Consider the following 16389-nt stretch of genomic DNA (forward strand, 5'->3'; position numbering starts at 1 on the left):
CATGCTCTTGTGAATTAAAGAAAAACTAAATAATGATATGTTTAGCTCTTCAATTCATCTCATTCCATTAAGTTCAGCTTACATTTAATGAGTGTCTACTAGCTAGGCATTCAGTTCAGTTCAGTCGCTCAGTCGTGTCCGACTCTTTGCTAGGCATTATCATCTATTAAACATTAACTCTCTAGCCAAGCCTTTTTAATAGAGAACTTGGCCCACCTAGTCCCTGAAAGGGTCAGCCTTATGAAACTCATGATACCCCACAACCCTGCCATATTCCCACCACAGGTAGGCACCTGAAAGGGATGGGCCAATCTGATATTCTTTTCCAGGAACCCAGAATGAGAATCCTGGGAACCTGAGTCAGACGATATGAAGTACCTGAACTACCAGATTAGGCAGTGTGTGAGCCAGAGGTATCAAAGTAAGTCAAAATTGAAGACTTAGGGAAGGGAAGTAGGAGCAAAGAGGTCCTGAGTGAGCAGAGAAAGCTGATCTGAAGAGGTGACTTACCAACAAAGCAGAGCAAGTGACCAGTCTCTAGGAGAAATGGGGGGAGGGGACATGTATTACATTCCACATGCATTCAACCTGCTTGTATTTCCTTTCTTATCTATCCTTGGATGTCTGATGCCTATAAAGTTGCCTACTGTGTCTTTTCAACAAAGACCTCCTTGACTGGAACAAGTATGAATGAGTTTCTTACAGGCAAAACACCTTAGCATTATATTAGGTGCTGCAGCAGATATAAAGATATAAAAACACCAAGTTCACTCAGCCCTCAAAGGCCATACATAGTTAGGAGCTGCTAAGTTTACAAATAACCATAATATAAGGTAGATGATAGCATAAAAAGTACTATGAGGTTTCAAAAAGAGGGATACATCATATCCAACTCAGAACATCAAAAAGGTTTCATGGAGGAAAGGAAACTAAAATAGTAATCATAACAGATGGTGCTTGGAATAGTTAAAAAAATGTGTTTACTAAGAAAAATATAATGTTGGAGACATTAGTCAAGTCAATAACATAAAAAATCATTTTACTGGTTCAGGAAATACAAAAATCTGGTTAACAACTGAGTCACAGAATTTGGCAACTGACTGATTGTATGGATAAGAGCAAGCCAGGAGTTAAAAAAAAAAAAAGTTTAGTTTTCAGGGTAGGTGATTTTGAGAATGATAATCCCAGAACAGAAAGGTTCACAGGAGGTGGATTTGGGGAAGAGAAGTGAAGAGGGGAGGCAAGTTCTGTACTGGATATACTGACTTGAGGCAAGTGGCAGTGAGCAGTTCATTAACCACTGGGGAACTGTAGAAAGAGAAGCCCTCTAAAGCACAGAAAACGGTTTTCTCAAAATTCCAAGTAAAAAACCTTTAGAGAAAAGAGGTAAAAGATTTTTCAGTGCTAGGTTTTCCCTTTGCATTCTGAATGTCCCATTTTTGCCCAGCTACTGATGTTCCGGTCCAAAGGTGACAGACTTTAAGGAGGTTAGGCCGTATCATAGAAGAACTTGATGAAGATACGGTTCTTCTCTCCAGAAAACCCTATGTAACCACAAATATTGCTAACTATTTTATAAAGTTTATGGATCTTCTGAAGCCCTAAGGAGTACACACACCCCAGGTTTTTTGTTTTTTTAAAAAAGGCATGATGTGAAAGACCCTGTGGAAGGAGAGAGTGGGTTGGAAGAAAAAGAGGAAATATCTGCAGGGACTCATCCACTCCCTTTTCCCTTCCAAGCAACTAGAGCATGAAGCAGCACACCATGGCGGAGAGGCAGAGTGACAAGCACAGAGCTCAAGGTCCGCGGTTTTACCAACCATCTGTAAGAGAATGAACTACTTTTATCAGAGATATCTGCCCCCAAACTAAAAGATTTTTAGTAGTAGTCTAACGCTGGGCTGGAGGAAGCACAAGCTGGAATCAAGACTGCTGGGAGAAATATCAATAACCTCAGATATGCAGATGACACCACCCTTATGGCAGAAAGTGAAGAGGAACTAAAGAGCCTCTTGATGAAAGTGAAAGAGGAGAGTAAAAAGTTGGCTTAAAGCTCAACATTCAGAAAACAAAGATCATGGCATCTGGTCCTATCACTTCATGGCAAATAGATGGGGAAACAGTGGAAACAGTGGCTGACTTTATTTTTCTGGGCTCCAAAATCACTGCAGATGGTGACTTCAGCCATGAAATTAAAAGACACTTACTCCTTGGAAGGAAACTTATGACCAACCTAGATAGCATATTCAAAAGCAGAGACATTACTTTGTCAACAAAGGTCCATCTAGTCAAGGCTATGGTTTTTCCAGTGGTCATGTATGGATGTGAGAGTTGGACTGTGAAGAAAGCTGAGCACCGAAGAATTGATGCTTTTGAACTGTGGTGTTGGAGAAGACTCTTGAGAGTCCCTTGGACTGCAAGGAGATCCAACCAGTCCAACCTAAAGGAGATCAGTCCTGGGTGTTCATTGGAAGGACTGATGTTGAAGCTGAAGCTCCAATACTGGCCACCTGATGCGAAGAGCTGACTCATTTGAAAAGACCCTGATGCTGGGAAAGATTGAGGGCAGGAGGAGAGGGGACGACAGAGGATGAGATGGTTGGACGGCATCACCGACTCAATGGACATGGGTTTGGGTGGACTCCAAGAGTTGATGATGGACAGGGAGGCCTGGCGTGCTGTGGTTCATGGGGTCGCAGAGTCGGACACGACTGAGCGACTTTAACTAACTAACTAATACTCTGCATGCAACTTAATTTTTGCCCTGCCACTACCAGCAAAATCCTAAAGAAGAAAGCATTAACCTCTTTTTGTGTAACAATGCTTTCTCAAGGTCTGCTAAGGGGAACTATCAAGAAATGGATCGAGATAGCACAGGAGTAGATCATTCAATAACCCACAAAACTAAAAGATAATGTTTAATGCCTTCTACCACGAAAGAGTTGTATTAAAATTCTTTGAAGGTCTTTGAAAAGGGTTCATTAATATTTGAAAAAAAAAATTTGAAAAATAATCAAATATCTGTCTGAAACACCCTTGAAAAAAGCAACTAAAATGATGTTTTCCAATCATTGTAATAACAGAAGTCACCATTTAGTTAGTATTTATTTGCTAAACAGTTTACATATATTATCTCATTTGAACTTTAGAAATAAGTATCACATCCCCACTTTATATGTGAAAATAAGACTCCTAGGGCTAAGTTACATGCTTTGGGTCTCACAGCTAGTAAATGGAGGTGGGAATTGAATTCAGTTTTATGTGACTCCAAAAGCACTGCTCATATCCATTATACCAGCGATTCCCAACTTTAGTCACATCATGCTGCATGCTTAAAATTATAATACTTGTATAGATTACCAACGTAAACTGGAGAGACCTGGTGAAAATAACATACATTTTCTTTATATTATAAAATTATGGCATGAAAAATAAAGTACAAAATGTTACAGATGATATTAAACACTAATTGGTACAAATCTTCCAAATCAAATATTTTCGATTGCCAAATTCAGAAAGTGTACTGGTGGAATCATACCAAAAATGTTCAAATATCATTCTAACTGCTGTGAAATTTGAAAAGTTAGTTACAAAATGATTTAAAATCATAAAAATGATTTAAAAATTCAAAACCATAAAACATTTGCAAACAGCACACTGCAAGCCTTCCTATGCACTACACTCTGGTTAGGAAGCCCTGTATAACATAATTTTGTTTTTTTACAGAATATTATGATTAGACAGTATATCAAGAGCTTCTCAATAACACATCTAAAAGAAATTTAAACAAAAAGTAACAAAACAGGTACAATACTGCATTCCTCCTGAATTTCTATAGTAACTTTAATTGGTAACATTCATTTTATTAATAACAATGATTGCAACTTAGACCAAATTTGATAGTTTTACACAGAGGAAGTAAAAATGACTTGCATGTATATCAAAGGAGGTATTCAACAGCAAAATTATTTGTATACTGTGATAAGTGCATTTTGTTTATAGAAATAGCAAAGAAGATAATTTTAATTTCATATATGTGTTATGTCGGGAGAAGGCAATGGCAACCCACTCCAGTACTCTTGCCTGGAAAATCCCATGGATGGAGGAGCCTGGTAGGCTGCAGTCCATGGGGTCGCACAGAGTCGGACACGACTGAAGCGACTTGGCAGCATGTGTTATGTCATGACTCAAGCAAATGCATCTCTCTCTGCAACCTGCTTGAATCTGTTCATTTAACTTGCTCAAGAATATTAAAAAAAAAATTACTTAAAACAATGAAATTGATTAAAAAGTAAAATCAAATATTGTAGTACTTTGATTTTTACCTACTGCTTTTGAAATTTCCTAAGTGATCATATGTTTAATTTTGGTTTTAATTAAATGCACTGTTTATAAAGTCATGTATTACAACAGCCTAATATCCTGAGGGGATCTCTGATTATGAATGTAAACCAAAATAATCATAGAAGATAAAAACACACCTTTACTTTCATAACCAACTGATCAATAGAAACAATGCTAATGCCTTGAGTACTATAGTTCATATCAAACATCTGAAAGATCCCAAGGAGCTATGTCCAACAGTAGCTGGCACATGCTGGTTAACAGTTTATATTTAAGCATCTACTAAATACCAGGGACCATGCTCATTCACAAATGATACCTGTTCTATGGAAGAGTAGCAGTTTGAAACTTCAATTTTTTTTTTCATACATTCTGTAAGATCAAGAATTCAAACTGAAGGCTTAAACTCCAGTGCATAACTTCCTTTCTTTATTCAAAAAGCTGTTACCAGGCCTTCTGCAACCTACAAACTACCAAATACGTTAACATGAAAAGACTAGCATGGGCACCCTGAACACCCTAGAGTACAAAATAAACCCTGGGTTATGGTGGTACATTCTGTCCTCTGGAGCTTCACACCATAAAAATTTGGCACTTCTCCTAAAGCAACTTCTTTTTCCCAAAAATCAATTGTTTTAAAAAGCAAAGTTCTATTGCTTACAGAAACCATTACTTCCATTTACTCTTCCCTAACAGATCCCTAGAAAATACTAACAGTGAAGAAAAAATATGGCCTGATTTATTGGTAAGCTGACATCAGGGTATTTTATATGATTCACTGAGCTTCTAGAAAACAATCTCTCAAAAATTCTAAAACTAACTAGGCTGAGTAAAATGCATCTGACTGTACATAAAAACTACTTAAAACGAATGTCAAGTAAAATAAACAGTAATTCCTGAAGCCAATATTTTTCGTTTGAAGAAACAAAAAAGCCCAGCTCAAAAGAAGTCTGTCACAATCATCTTTTACAGTAAGTCCAATTCCATAATTTATCCTAAGATAACTGCATTCCCACTGCACATCATCCCTAGCAAATATTCATCAACTCCCACTGTGTAACCTATTGTCATCATCACATCCTATGCCACAAACCTCAAACAAGCCAGTCCTTAAATATCCTCAGCTCACACCAGCTCCCCCTTTATAAAAACAATGGAAGGAGTTATAAAAAACCTTAAGAAAATAAAAATAATACGAAATAGTGGATAAGTACACACAGCCTCTACACTCAAACTCTTTACCTTTACACCTGAGAACTTGTCAGTTATTTCAACCATACACTTTTATGTTCCTGGGTTCTTTTATGTTCTAGGGGTCCTCCACCTCAGCGAGAGCTCGAAATGTCCACTCTCTAATAAATGACAGGGTCCTATGTGACCACTCTGTCCAAGACCCCCTCTCTATTTATATTAATTATTCAAACCCCCACCCCAGCTCTAATCTGTCATAAAGTATCACCACGCTCCAAACTCACAGTCCATTATACAAGCCCAACACACTCTCCCGTCCTCAACACCAACTTACTCTAACCCTTCCCTTGAAAAACCTTCTCTAACATCAGCTCTTCCTTTATGAGCTTTTCCCATATTCCCAATACAGTCTCAATGTCCTATTGGACCACACTTCGAAGCTCCTTCGCTAAACACAATCCAGCATGGTGGCACACCCTCTTTTCAGCCTAATTCCTACAACCCCAAAACCCCACCCCCTCATCACGCCCTCCGGCATCAGCCACCAACCCCACACCCCGCCCCACGTCCGTCACGCCCTCCAGATTCTTCGGGGTCCTCTTCTCCCGCCCGGCCCGACCCCCCATTAGGACTCTCAAGTGCCTGGGTCCTCTAAACCACCCCGCCAGCCCCGCCCCCAGCCCCTCACCGAGTAGCAGCAGCTTCACTTCTTTGGCCGCTTTCTCCCCGTCCTCCCGCAAGTTGCGGTCGATCATCTTGCTTCGCTCCACCGCCGCCTTATCTTCGGCGCTCAACGTGCACCCCATGGCGGCGGCGGAAGAAGGGACCGGGCCGGGGCTCACTCAAAAACCGCGGAGACTGCGGCTTAGCAGGCGGAGAGAAGAGTCTACTGCTGGGCGGCGGCCCTCTCCGTCAGCTCCCAGAGCGCCCAGAGGAACCGGATATCCGGCGTTTTACGACACTTCCGGCAACGCCCGCGGCCGTTACTTCTTCGACCTCCCTAGCTGGGGTAAAGGAGGCGTGACCAAAAGCGGAAGTACGGAGAGAGAGAGACCAGGACGCCGAGTGTCGGTTCCGAGTTGTAGGGCGGCCCTGTCGAGTTTACCGGGCGCCGCTCGACTTTAGTCCCCTTTCACCTTTTTGGCTGTCTTATTTGGATGAATATAGAGATACCAGGGACTGGTTTCTCCGGTTCAAGGCACCCTCCCGAGGTCGCACGGCCGATTGGCGTGGGGAATGGGAATTCCCAAGAAAAGCCCGCAATCCGCACGGGAATTTCTGCTGGGAATTTTTCACTGGCCAGAAAACGCAGTTAAATTCTGGCTGTGGAGATCTGAGACCAAGTGTAGGATAGTTTGTCTGTTGGCGTCGTCCCAGCCAGAGCTGTGGGATGAGAATTACAGAGTCTGGGCCTCGCCGCGGTCACGCTCCACATCTGGAAAAAGTTAAGACCCACCATGCCTGGGACTTTGCAGTTCCTTTCTGCCCTCTCCTCTGGCTCACCTACTGGTACCCAGTGGGCTTGAGAGTTTCCCAGCTACTGTATCGGTAAAAGATCTCTTGAAATCGGTAACAGATCTTGCATAAGGTAAGAATGTGGTTTTTCCATGAAATTTCCATGCTGCCTTTCCCCCACACAAGCCAGGTTTAGCCCTGACATATTGTCGTGTGTTAAGGGCTTAGGACTTCTACCAAGATTAGTCAACCAAAGTTCCACACCCTAAAACAAACCAGTGCATCCTATTAAAATTTCCTGTTGGGGTAACACACGAAAAGAGAAGTCATAGTAAAATTTGTTTCTCAGCTATAGTATCACCTGGAAGTTGATAAATCCCCTATGAAAGCCCCACACTGATACTCTTTTTACTCATAATCCTGGATTCTATGGTGAAAGTAGCCCTACATTACCGTTACTTCCAAAGAGCCCCACAAAAACATTCACCGTACATTCTAGGGAGGGGAACTCGTGCAGCCTCCAAGACCTTACCCTATGATTAAATATTATTTCCCCAGTCGAACCTAGACCTTAGAATATAAGATCCCAACAGAAAGATATATACAGTGACTGATGATCATTAGAGGGATTTCTTGAAAACCACATTAAATAGCCTCATGCACCTTAATTTATCAATGCCAGTTCTTCAAAGTTCCAAGTCTCCTACTCTTCCTAGTGACTGTTAGAATATCAATACTTACGGGGAGAAAGGGCAAGAAGAAGGGAAGAAAAAACGATATTTATTGAGTACCTATTTGCCAGGTGTGACTAGGTACTTCGATGTGTCATCTCGTTTATTCCTCACAACAACCCTGTAATTGTGGGTTGTTATCCACATTTTTACAGGTAAACAAATAGGCTCAGAGAAATTAAGCATCTTTCCAAGTTCACACAGTGAATAAGTAGATCTGATTCCAAATTCACTCCTTTTCTACCATGCCATTATAAGATGTTACCTGGGAGTCTTGACAACAGCTTTTCATTTAGGATTGAGAGTTACTCCAACAACACTGGGGTGAGGGAAAAAATAACTTGAGAGCACAATTTTCTCAACCTGTTGATTTCTTCAGTGGATTTATAAGTCAAATTTTGCCTAGGAACTGCTTTCACAAGCTTAAGAATTACATATGGAACTTTACCAAGTGATCCTGGTGATTAGAATACTCCTGGAAGGTGGTCATGACAGAAATTGTTGGGAAAGTTCTCAGCAGAATAGAAGAGAAAATTTTATTTCCTTCATGATCAACTCAAGGAAAAATAAATGCAAATAAACCAGCATATGTCCAATTCTGTAATAAACGCCAGTGAGGTCACAGTGTCAAGAAATTTCAGCCTAAATTAGCAATATCCTTCCACTCAAGACTTTCTCCTTTGAAGTATGAAGTAGGGGTTGGAGGGCAAAGTCAAAGGAAAAGGCAAAATAAATTAACAAAATGGCTGCCAGGCAATGCTCCCCCTCCCCACCTACAGGCTTCTTTCCTATTTCCACTAGACTCACACTGCCACCTGCTGGCAACGCTCAGTCTGCTAGTTAATCAGTGATGTTTGGATGTTTTCCCCTATTTCTAAAATGCGATTCCTCATGAATTTATCTTAAAAGGGAGGAGAGGGTGGTGGAGAACATGCCTTCAATCGCAAAAGACTCTCTTCGACGTATAAATTATCTGAAGGAACTCCTCAGTGCAATAGGCCTTGCGCATAAGTCTAGCAGTAGGAAGACAGAAACCTGGAAAATTTCCTAGATCTGGAGGGAAAAAGCTGCCCTATTTCATTTAATAAATCATTTTGTTCAACTAGAGTTTCATCTGCAACCCCCACACTTTCCAGTCTGCAGAAAGCCTCCATGTAGACATCTTGCTGCAATGGGCTGAAGTCTCAAGTTAGAACCATGAACATATTTTTCAATATATTTCTCTAAAATTCTATAATGCTTTACTATATGTGAATGCTCTGTCAAAATATAAAACAAGGTACCTGATTCAAATTAAGACTGTGCACTCCTTGAAGGCAGTGACTATAAATCTGTGTGAGTCCCAGAGAGTGGGGTATTCAGCTATTATGCACTGGGTTGAACTGAAGGAGTCAATGTTGATATCAGCATAACTTTTTGTAATAAAAATTATTTATTAGCTGTTCAAAGGGGAAGCTATCCTACTCCCACCAACCCAACTTCCCCTTGAAGCTCAATAAACCAGGAATTTGTTCAAATACAGATCACATCACCATCTGGTCCTGCCTTGACTCTTTAATGTTACCTGATTGAAATGAGGGAAATGGATGAACAGGTAGTCCCAGATGGGTGTCCTGTCCAGTTTTGCAGTTATTCCCCCTCCCTTGAATATACCGCCATCAGTACCACCTAACAGTTTCTACAGTCTCAATCAGTGAACAGCTGAGCCCAGTTCCTGTGCCCCCTGTTCAACCCAGGGCTGCAGATAGGAGAGAGATTTAAGTCTTTGTCACTGAAGCTAATTTTGAGAGCGATGAATGGGAGTAAGGAAGCATTTAATGAACCATGGAAACCCCACCTTTCCCATTCCCAACCTTAGTCTCTTGTACCCGGTTGTCCAGGGGGCTGGCGATGGGTCACTGCCATGAGGAGAGAGATCAGGGAGGCCAGTTCTGGAAAATAAAGATTTACAGTGTTATTGGTCAGGGTTATTGTGAGCCTCTCTGTATCCAACCACCTTAGCAATTCAAATGCTAACCCCCACCTTCAGCAGTCCACCCCCAATCCCTCCACTTCATCCTAAAAGACAAAGAGAAAGAGCCATCCTGCTTTAATCTTCCCTCTGCTAAGATCAAGTCCCAAAATCAATCTCTCACGTCTAAGAGAGAGACAGAAGAAATACAACAGAACAGCTGTTCCTGGAAGGTGGGAGACAGAGCTGCAGTCATCTTTCCTCTCTTCTACTCTATGGGCCCTGATTACTACTTCCTCTTGCTCTGACCAAACTCAAGAAAGGAATAAAGCTGGTCCTCTCACTTCAAGGAAACCTCAGGTTTAAAACTAGAAAAAAAAAAAAAAAAATCTGTTAAATGGAAACACTTGGCTGCAATTTTGCCCTTTTTTTTTAAAGCCTAACAAGGAAATGAGAAGTCAGGGGTCATTTTCTTACCTTGCCTGGGTGCAGTTTCTACCATGGACTGTTACACTGAAAAATGAAAGATCCTAAAGAGTCCTCAGAATAACTCCACGCCTGGCCTGCTGCCCTATATCCTCCAACTCCTGCCCTTAGAATTTCCCTGCTTCCTGAGGCATGGAAATTTCACTGGTTGAAAAGCAACATCATCATCATCATCATCTCACCTTAGTGACCCTTGACTCTCGTCACCATCTCACCAGGTCCCCTCCCCCAGTAGTCAAGGATCATGGCCATGTCCAAGGCTTTTGCCACATATCCATCCAGTTGGCTCTGTTGCTGACCCAGAAAACATTAAGCAAAAGCTGTGTGCAGAGACCCCAGCCCCAGCTAGCCAGGAAAAGGTGATCCCACAAGGAGTTCCTTGCAGTTACAACTGGCCCCCAGCCCCATCACCCTCCAAGCGTCCACCAGCCCATCATGACTCCAGTCGTGGTGAGGGAGCGGGACGGAGGTAGCTGTCTGACATAATGATATCGCTGGTGAGTTGTTGTTCCAAGAACTCAGAGGTCTCCTCAGCTATCTGGCCAGGGATTCGAAAGTCAACTGCAGGTGGCTCCTGCTTGGGGCTGGGTACAGGTCGGGAAGCCCAGGACTCCGTGGGACAGCCAGTGCTCTGAAGAAACTGCAGGAAGTTCTCCTCAATGGAGCCCTCCCGGCTTGGCAGCCTCAGCTCCTCCTCTGGAGCCTGTTTGAAGAAGCAGACAAACTGCTTGCTGAGCTCCCCCCGGATCTGCCGATTAAGACATCCATAGAAGAAAGGGTTGGAAGTGAAGCAGAAGTAGCCAATCCAGGTCACCACATTCTCCACCTGCCCCGTCGAAACAGGCTGAGCACTCAGGGCGACGTAGAGGTGAAAAGAAAAGTAGGGCAACCAACAGAGCAGGAACTGTCCCCCCACAGCCAGGAGGACCACTGCTGCCTTCCCTCCCCCAAACGTCCGGTGTGGCGTGGTCTGGGGGGCCCCTGAGCTGGTGACCATAGTGGAGCGGCTGCTGAGAGACTCAGAGCGTTGCCGGGGGGTCTCCATCCACGTGGGCAGCGGTCCGTGCTGCATGGCAGCCACACGGGCTACTCGGAACATGCTGCAGTAGACCACTAGGATGAGGAGCAAGGGCAACAGGAAGTAAAGGACAGCAAAGACCACCACAAAAAGCTGGCAGTAGGCACTGTGGCTCCATTGGAGTGAGCAGCCTAGGGGGACGCCGGGAGCTCCCTCCTCCCGCGAGACCCTTCCCAACACTGGCACAGAAGCCATGGCCAAGGCCTTCACCCACACACCCACCAGAACAGAGGCCACCAGCCCCAGCGTCATTCGCACCTCATAACGCATGGGGTGGACCACGTAATAGTAGCGCTCCACGTTGATGGCCGACACTGAGAGAATGGCCAGGCTAACGAAGCATATGCTCAGGAACAAGTAGAGGCGGCAGGCGACCTCCCCGAAGAGATCATGGTCAAAGAGCGCGGAGCTGGAGAGCATGGCAAGGGGCATGAGGGTCAAGGCAGCCAGCAGGTCCACCAGGCAGAGGTGGAAGACAAAGACAAATTTTCGAAGGGCAGGTGTCTTGGCAATAACAGCCATCACAGCCGCATTGCCAGCCACAGCAGTCAAGTCCAGCAGAAGCATGAAGAAGAGGGCCACGGATTCTGAAGCCACGTCCCGCAGCCCTGCCTCCGGGACCCCGCTGGCAGTAGAGGGACCTGGGGTTTGAGGGGCCCTCCCCAGAGTGGAAGAGTTCCCTGATGACTGGGGGATGGGTGAGGACTCCATGGGGCCGAAAGAGGACACCCAGGGCACCTCCTGTCACAGGCCCATCCCCCATCCTAGTCCAGTGCCCCTGGGATGGCGAGCCCAGGCCCAGGCTTCCCAATTTTGTGTGTGCAGATCTTGGGTAGAGAGCGCCTCCTGCTGGAGCCTCTCTCACTGTTGCCAGCCTTCAAGGCCAGGGACTGAGGGCTCAGGAGGCAGCTCTGGTCCACCTTGGTGACTGCAAAGAAGCAAGAGAGGGAGCGATGCAGGAGCCTCACCAACTCAACACTCCATCTTCTGAGTGGTCTCCAGCTCCTTTTCCACTTCCTTTTCCTCTCTTTTCCACACCCTTCTCCCCTTTCAAGGACTGTTGTCCAGAGTCTAAATCCTCTGTCTCCCTTTCTCAGGGTCCCGCTGAGCTCTGGGATCGTGCCCCAGTTTTAAGGTTGCTTATGTAAATTTCCTGATTTCTTGTCTCCTCAGAATGGCAGGAGTCATTGTGGAGAATAACCACGAGATCCGGTTTCCAGTCCCAGGTCTGGGAATTACTAACTCTGTGGCTCTTCTCAGCTTCAGTTTCCTCATAAAGCCATCTGTAAAATGAAAGGAATAATACCTACTTCACAACTGTGTTTGGAAGATGATGCAGGATGTATTAATCAGATCCTAATAAGCAGTAATGTAAATATGGAGCTTTCCACACGCCAGGCCCTGTTCTCAACACTCCATATATATTAACTCATGTTAATCCTTATGCAACCCTATGAGGTAGATATCCTTTCCCTACTTTGCAATTGATAAAACTGGGGCCTACCGGAGATAAAGGAACTTACCGAAGGTCACATAGCTAGTAAGTGGCCAGGTCCAGTTACACGCCCAGGAGGCCTGGCTCCAGGGCTAGTACTCCAGCCCACCGTGCCATGCTTCGCCTGAAGGTGCCCTCCACAGTGGCTGCAACACAACAGACATTCAATAAATAATTGATGAATTTGAAACATCTCTAAAAATGTCTCTCGGGCTTCTCTGGTGGGTCAGTGGTAACGAGTTCCGCCTGCCAATGCAGGAGACACGGGTTCCATCCCTGGACCAGGAAGATCCTATATGCCGCAGAGCAACAACCGCAACTACTGAGGCCTGCAAGCCTTCCAGCCCATGCTCCACGGCGACAGAAACTACCCACGATGAGAAGCCCGGGCACCGCAATGATGAGTAGCCCCTGCTTGCTGCAACTAGAGAAAAACCCACACAGCAATGAAGACCCAATACAGCCAAAAATAAAAATTAATAAATTAATTAAAAACAAAAAAAATGTCTCCCACTGAACCGGGGCTACCACTGGGAAGAGATCACCTGAGAAGGGGAAAGACTGTGCTTGAGTTTGCTCTAACATCACCACCCCTGAGCCAAAGAGCTGCCCCTTTGGGAGTGTTTAGAAGGACCAGTGAAAACAAAACGTCCCACTGGCAGGAAACTGGGAAGTCAATTCATCCAGCCTCCATTGCTCCCAAAGCCAGAAGGGCATAAGTCATGTGATAGCTGCCCATCTCTACCCATTCATTAACTTCCCAAGGTCACTGTGCCCCCGGAGGTGGGAGAGGAGCTGCTCCTAAACTCCCACTGTCCAGGGTCCTGGATCCAGGGTCATTGCAGCTGACCATGGAGGGGCCTCTGGCCAAAACCCTCCTGTTCCTGGACTGTTACCATAGACCGAGAGCAAGAAGGGGGTGTAGGCATCTGTATAAAACGTATGGGGAGTGAAGGTGGGTGAGCATAAAGCAGAGAGGTAAACCGGAAGAAACTGGCAAAGGAAGAAGTCTCCGGGTTCAGCGTTTCTCATTTCTCTGATAAAATCTGTTTTATGTGTCTCATTATCCATGCTGAGTTTGCACAGAATTGAACTAAGTTGCCCAATGTACAGCTGACCCTTGAACAACATGAGTTTGAATTGCTGGAGTCTACTTACACGCAGATTTTTTTTTCAATAGTAAACTACAGCACTACAGGATTCCATCAGCAGTAAAGGATGCGGAACTGCGAGACAGAAGACCGACTATAGTTTATACCCGGATTTTTCACTGCTCAAAGGGGCAGCACTGCTAACCCTCACATGTTCAAGAGTCAGCTGTAATTTTAATTTTTTTTATTTCCATATGCCATTCTTTCAGTCCAGAGTCCCTCAGCATAGTGTACTAAGGTATAAAAATTAGAGGCAAACTGTGGCCATGCCAAGTCTGATGGGCTTTTTGCAGACAAGTCAGAAGTTTCCTGGGTCACTCTCCTCATGTGTTAAATGGGAGGATTGGACTAGAAAAACTTCAAGGTTTCCATATGTGATAGCATTGGATTGCTCAGTGAGTTCCTGGGCTATGGAGGGCCTGGTGGCTGCTCAATTAAAAACCCCATGATTTCTCTGACTGAAGTAAAGAGGCCCACATGGGGCAGATAGGTCCCTTGCCCCTCTATAAGCTACAGCCTTACAACCCTTGGTTTTTGGCATTACCATCAACTTTGCACTAATTTAACTTCTAGCATGCCATGCATGCAATAGGTGCTCAATACAACTTTGTGACCTGAATCAAACTCAGATTATTCAGTTGGATCCTTTCCTCCAGGATATACTCCAGGAACACTCAGTCCATCAGTTGTGTGCCAGCCAGGAGCCTCTTCTGAAATGAGTAAGTTGGGCTCCTGGACTTGAAGGAGTCCTAACTTTGGACTACCTACCTAGAGATGTGCCTCTCCCAGGGGATAAAAGACAGCTCATATCACATAGACTCAGAGTCTGTGGAGAAGGTGAAAGAGAGGGCTCAAGTAGAGACGCTTATCATAAGACAAGCTTCCAGAAAAAAATGTGGGAAGAAACACCAGGAGAGGCAAACTTGCCCTTTTCTTTCTATGCCATGACTCCCCCATCCCTTCTACCTGGGGTGGGGCCCAGAAGACATGACTCTGGGGCCCTGGAGCTAAAGGAGTCAAGGCCCACCACATCTGCCCAGATATCAAGAGTCTGCCAACAGGGCCTACCCAGGGTCCCCGACCACGGGAAGCAGATGCGTGTTCCACCTGGAGATGGAGAGGTGCTGTGCAGCCATAATGGAGCCCTAGGCAAGAAGGCATTGAACATTCCTCTTTTTCACAGCCCCTCTGAGCCTTATCAGTATCTCCGCACTGCTCCCTAAATTCCAGCATTCCCATTTACCTTCTAAAGAAAAGCCAGCATACCCACTCCCCAGCACTTCCTCACTGATGGACCAGGGTAAAGGCTGGGAGCGACATGGGGTAACAGTTTCACAGTGGAAGCCCAGGGAGCCTCGCTCCACTCCTCGCTTGGTTATCGTGGCTTCTCGGATGCTCTTATCCTCTCCCTGCTCCCTTATAGCAACCCTTCCCTCACCTCCAGGACATCTCAATACCTGGAAGGCTTTGCCATCCTAGAGGCTGAAGTCTGGGCCTCTAGCAGGGGTACGGTCAAGTTACACATAGCCTTGTCTCAGGAGGCAAGATGTACATAAGTGCCCAGCCCAAGGCCGCAGAGGTGTTGGGATTCACATGCACCTGTTTCTTGGTTACAGAGTTTCCATCCCGAGGACCCGAGCCTGGCCTTCCTTCAGACAGGAGCATGCCCCACCTAAGCCAGGAGAGATTTTCAGGGGGCTATGGCACCTCCCCCCGGCAGAGTTGCCCATGCCTAGGACACAGAGTTTCCCGTCGGCCTGCATGCCAAAGGACCTATTCCTAGGATGTAGGGGACCCATTTCTATGACATGGAGCAAGATAGATGGGGAACCCTGTCTGTCTGCAGGATGTGGATACTCCAGCTGTAGATCAACCCCCATCTCTAGACTTCAGAGATGCCCACACCCCAATATTTCCTTCAGGATACCTGGGGGCCCATCCCTGGACAGAACTGCCCACCGTAAGGGAGGGTGGGCTGTACCCTTCTGTGGGGTATCTCAGCACTCATCACCAGGCCTGGGTCTGGCCCCCATTTCTGGCCTAGTTGACAACTCCTACCTTTCCTGAGCAGCTCCCGGTTCCCATGTGATAGCGCCTCTCAGCTGATGCTTCTCCAAGGCTGCTGAAGCCTGAACCACTGCAGTGATCAGTGAGAGGCAGCCGGCAGAGCAGGATGCTCTGAGAGCTTCTGGGTCCTAATGGCCTCCTGCTTCCCACCCAGACCCTTGGAGCCACTTCTGGAGCCAGGAGCCAGGGACCAGTGCCCCCAGGCAAGGTACCCAGGAGTGGGCCCAGCCCCTCCCACTCCTCTCAAGCTGCTAGAGTGGTAGCTCAAAAGCCTGGTGAGGCCAGGTGATGGCAGACTGGAGAGACCGTCCCGGCTAACCTGATGACATAAAAAGAGCACTCAGAGTCAGAAGATCCAGGTTTAAGGCCTGACTCTGGCAGGTCCTAACTGTGTGACCTTAGGCAAGTCACTTGTCATTTCTGGCCTTAGTTTCTTATTT

General features: G+C 45.5%; 2 protein-coding genes across 3 annotated transcripts in view; both read right to left on the reverse strand.

Annotated features, from left to right (window-relative positions):
- GNAI3 (G protein subunit alpha i3) overlaps window positions 1-6486 on the reverse strand; it is a 44635-nt gene extending 38149 nt beyond the window's left edge. The window contains exon 1 of the mRNA XM_027536269.1: window positions 6224-6486. Within this exon, the coding sequence (XP_027392070.1) occupies window positions 6224-6341 (118 nt within the window). The 5' untranslated portion in view covers window positions 6342-6486. The remainder of the gene's footprint in view (window positions 1-6223) is intronic.
- A 1748-nt stretch (window positions 6487-8234) lies between these two features.
- Window positions 8235-16091, reverse strand: GPR61 (G protein-coupled receptor 61). Of its 2 annotated transcripts, XR_003510276.1 has the most exons (5): window positions 15941-16091; window positions 12760-12877; window positions 12205-12519; window positions 10341-10861; window positions 8235-9652 (listed from the first exon to the last, which is right to left on the reverse strand). XR_003510276.1 is itself a non-coding variant. In XM_027536268.1 (2 exons), the coding sequence occupies exon 1, from the start codon at window positions 11945-11947 to the stop codon at window positions 10592-10594; it is 1356 nt and encodes a 451-aa protein (XP_027392069.1). In that variant the 5' UTR covers window positions 11948-12416; the 3' UTR covers window positions 8235-9652; window positions 10341-10591. The 2 variants fall into 2 exon arrangements, 1 of the variants encoding a protein (XP_027392069.1); XM_027536268.1 differs by lacking the exons at window positions 12760-12877; window positions 15941-16091 and having other exon boundaries at window positions 10341-12416.
- Between the last annotated feature and the right edge of the window lie 298 nt (window positions 16092-16389).

This window comes from Bos indicus x Bos taurus, chromosome 3, assembly GCF_003369695.1.
Source record: "Bos indicus x Bos taurus breed Angus x Brahman F1 hybrid chromosome 3, Bos_hybrid_MaternalHap_v2.0, whole genome shotgun sequence".
In the NCBI taxonomy this organism is placed as follows: Eukaryota; Metazoa; Chordata; class Mammalia; order Artiodactyla; family Bovidae; genus Bos; species Bos indicus x Bos taurus.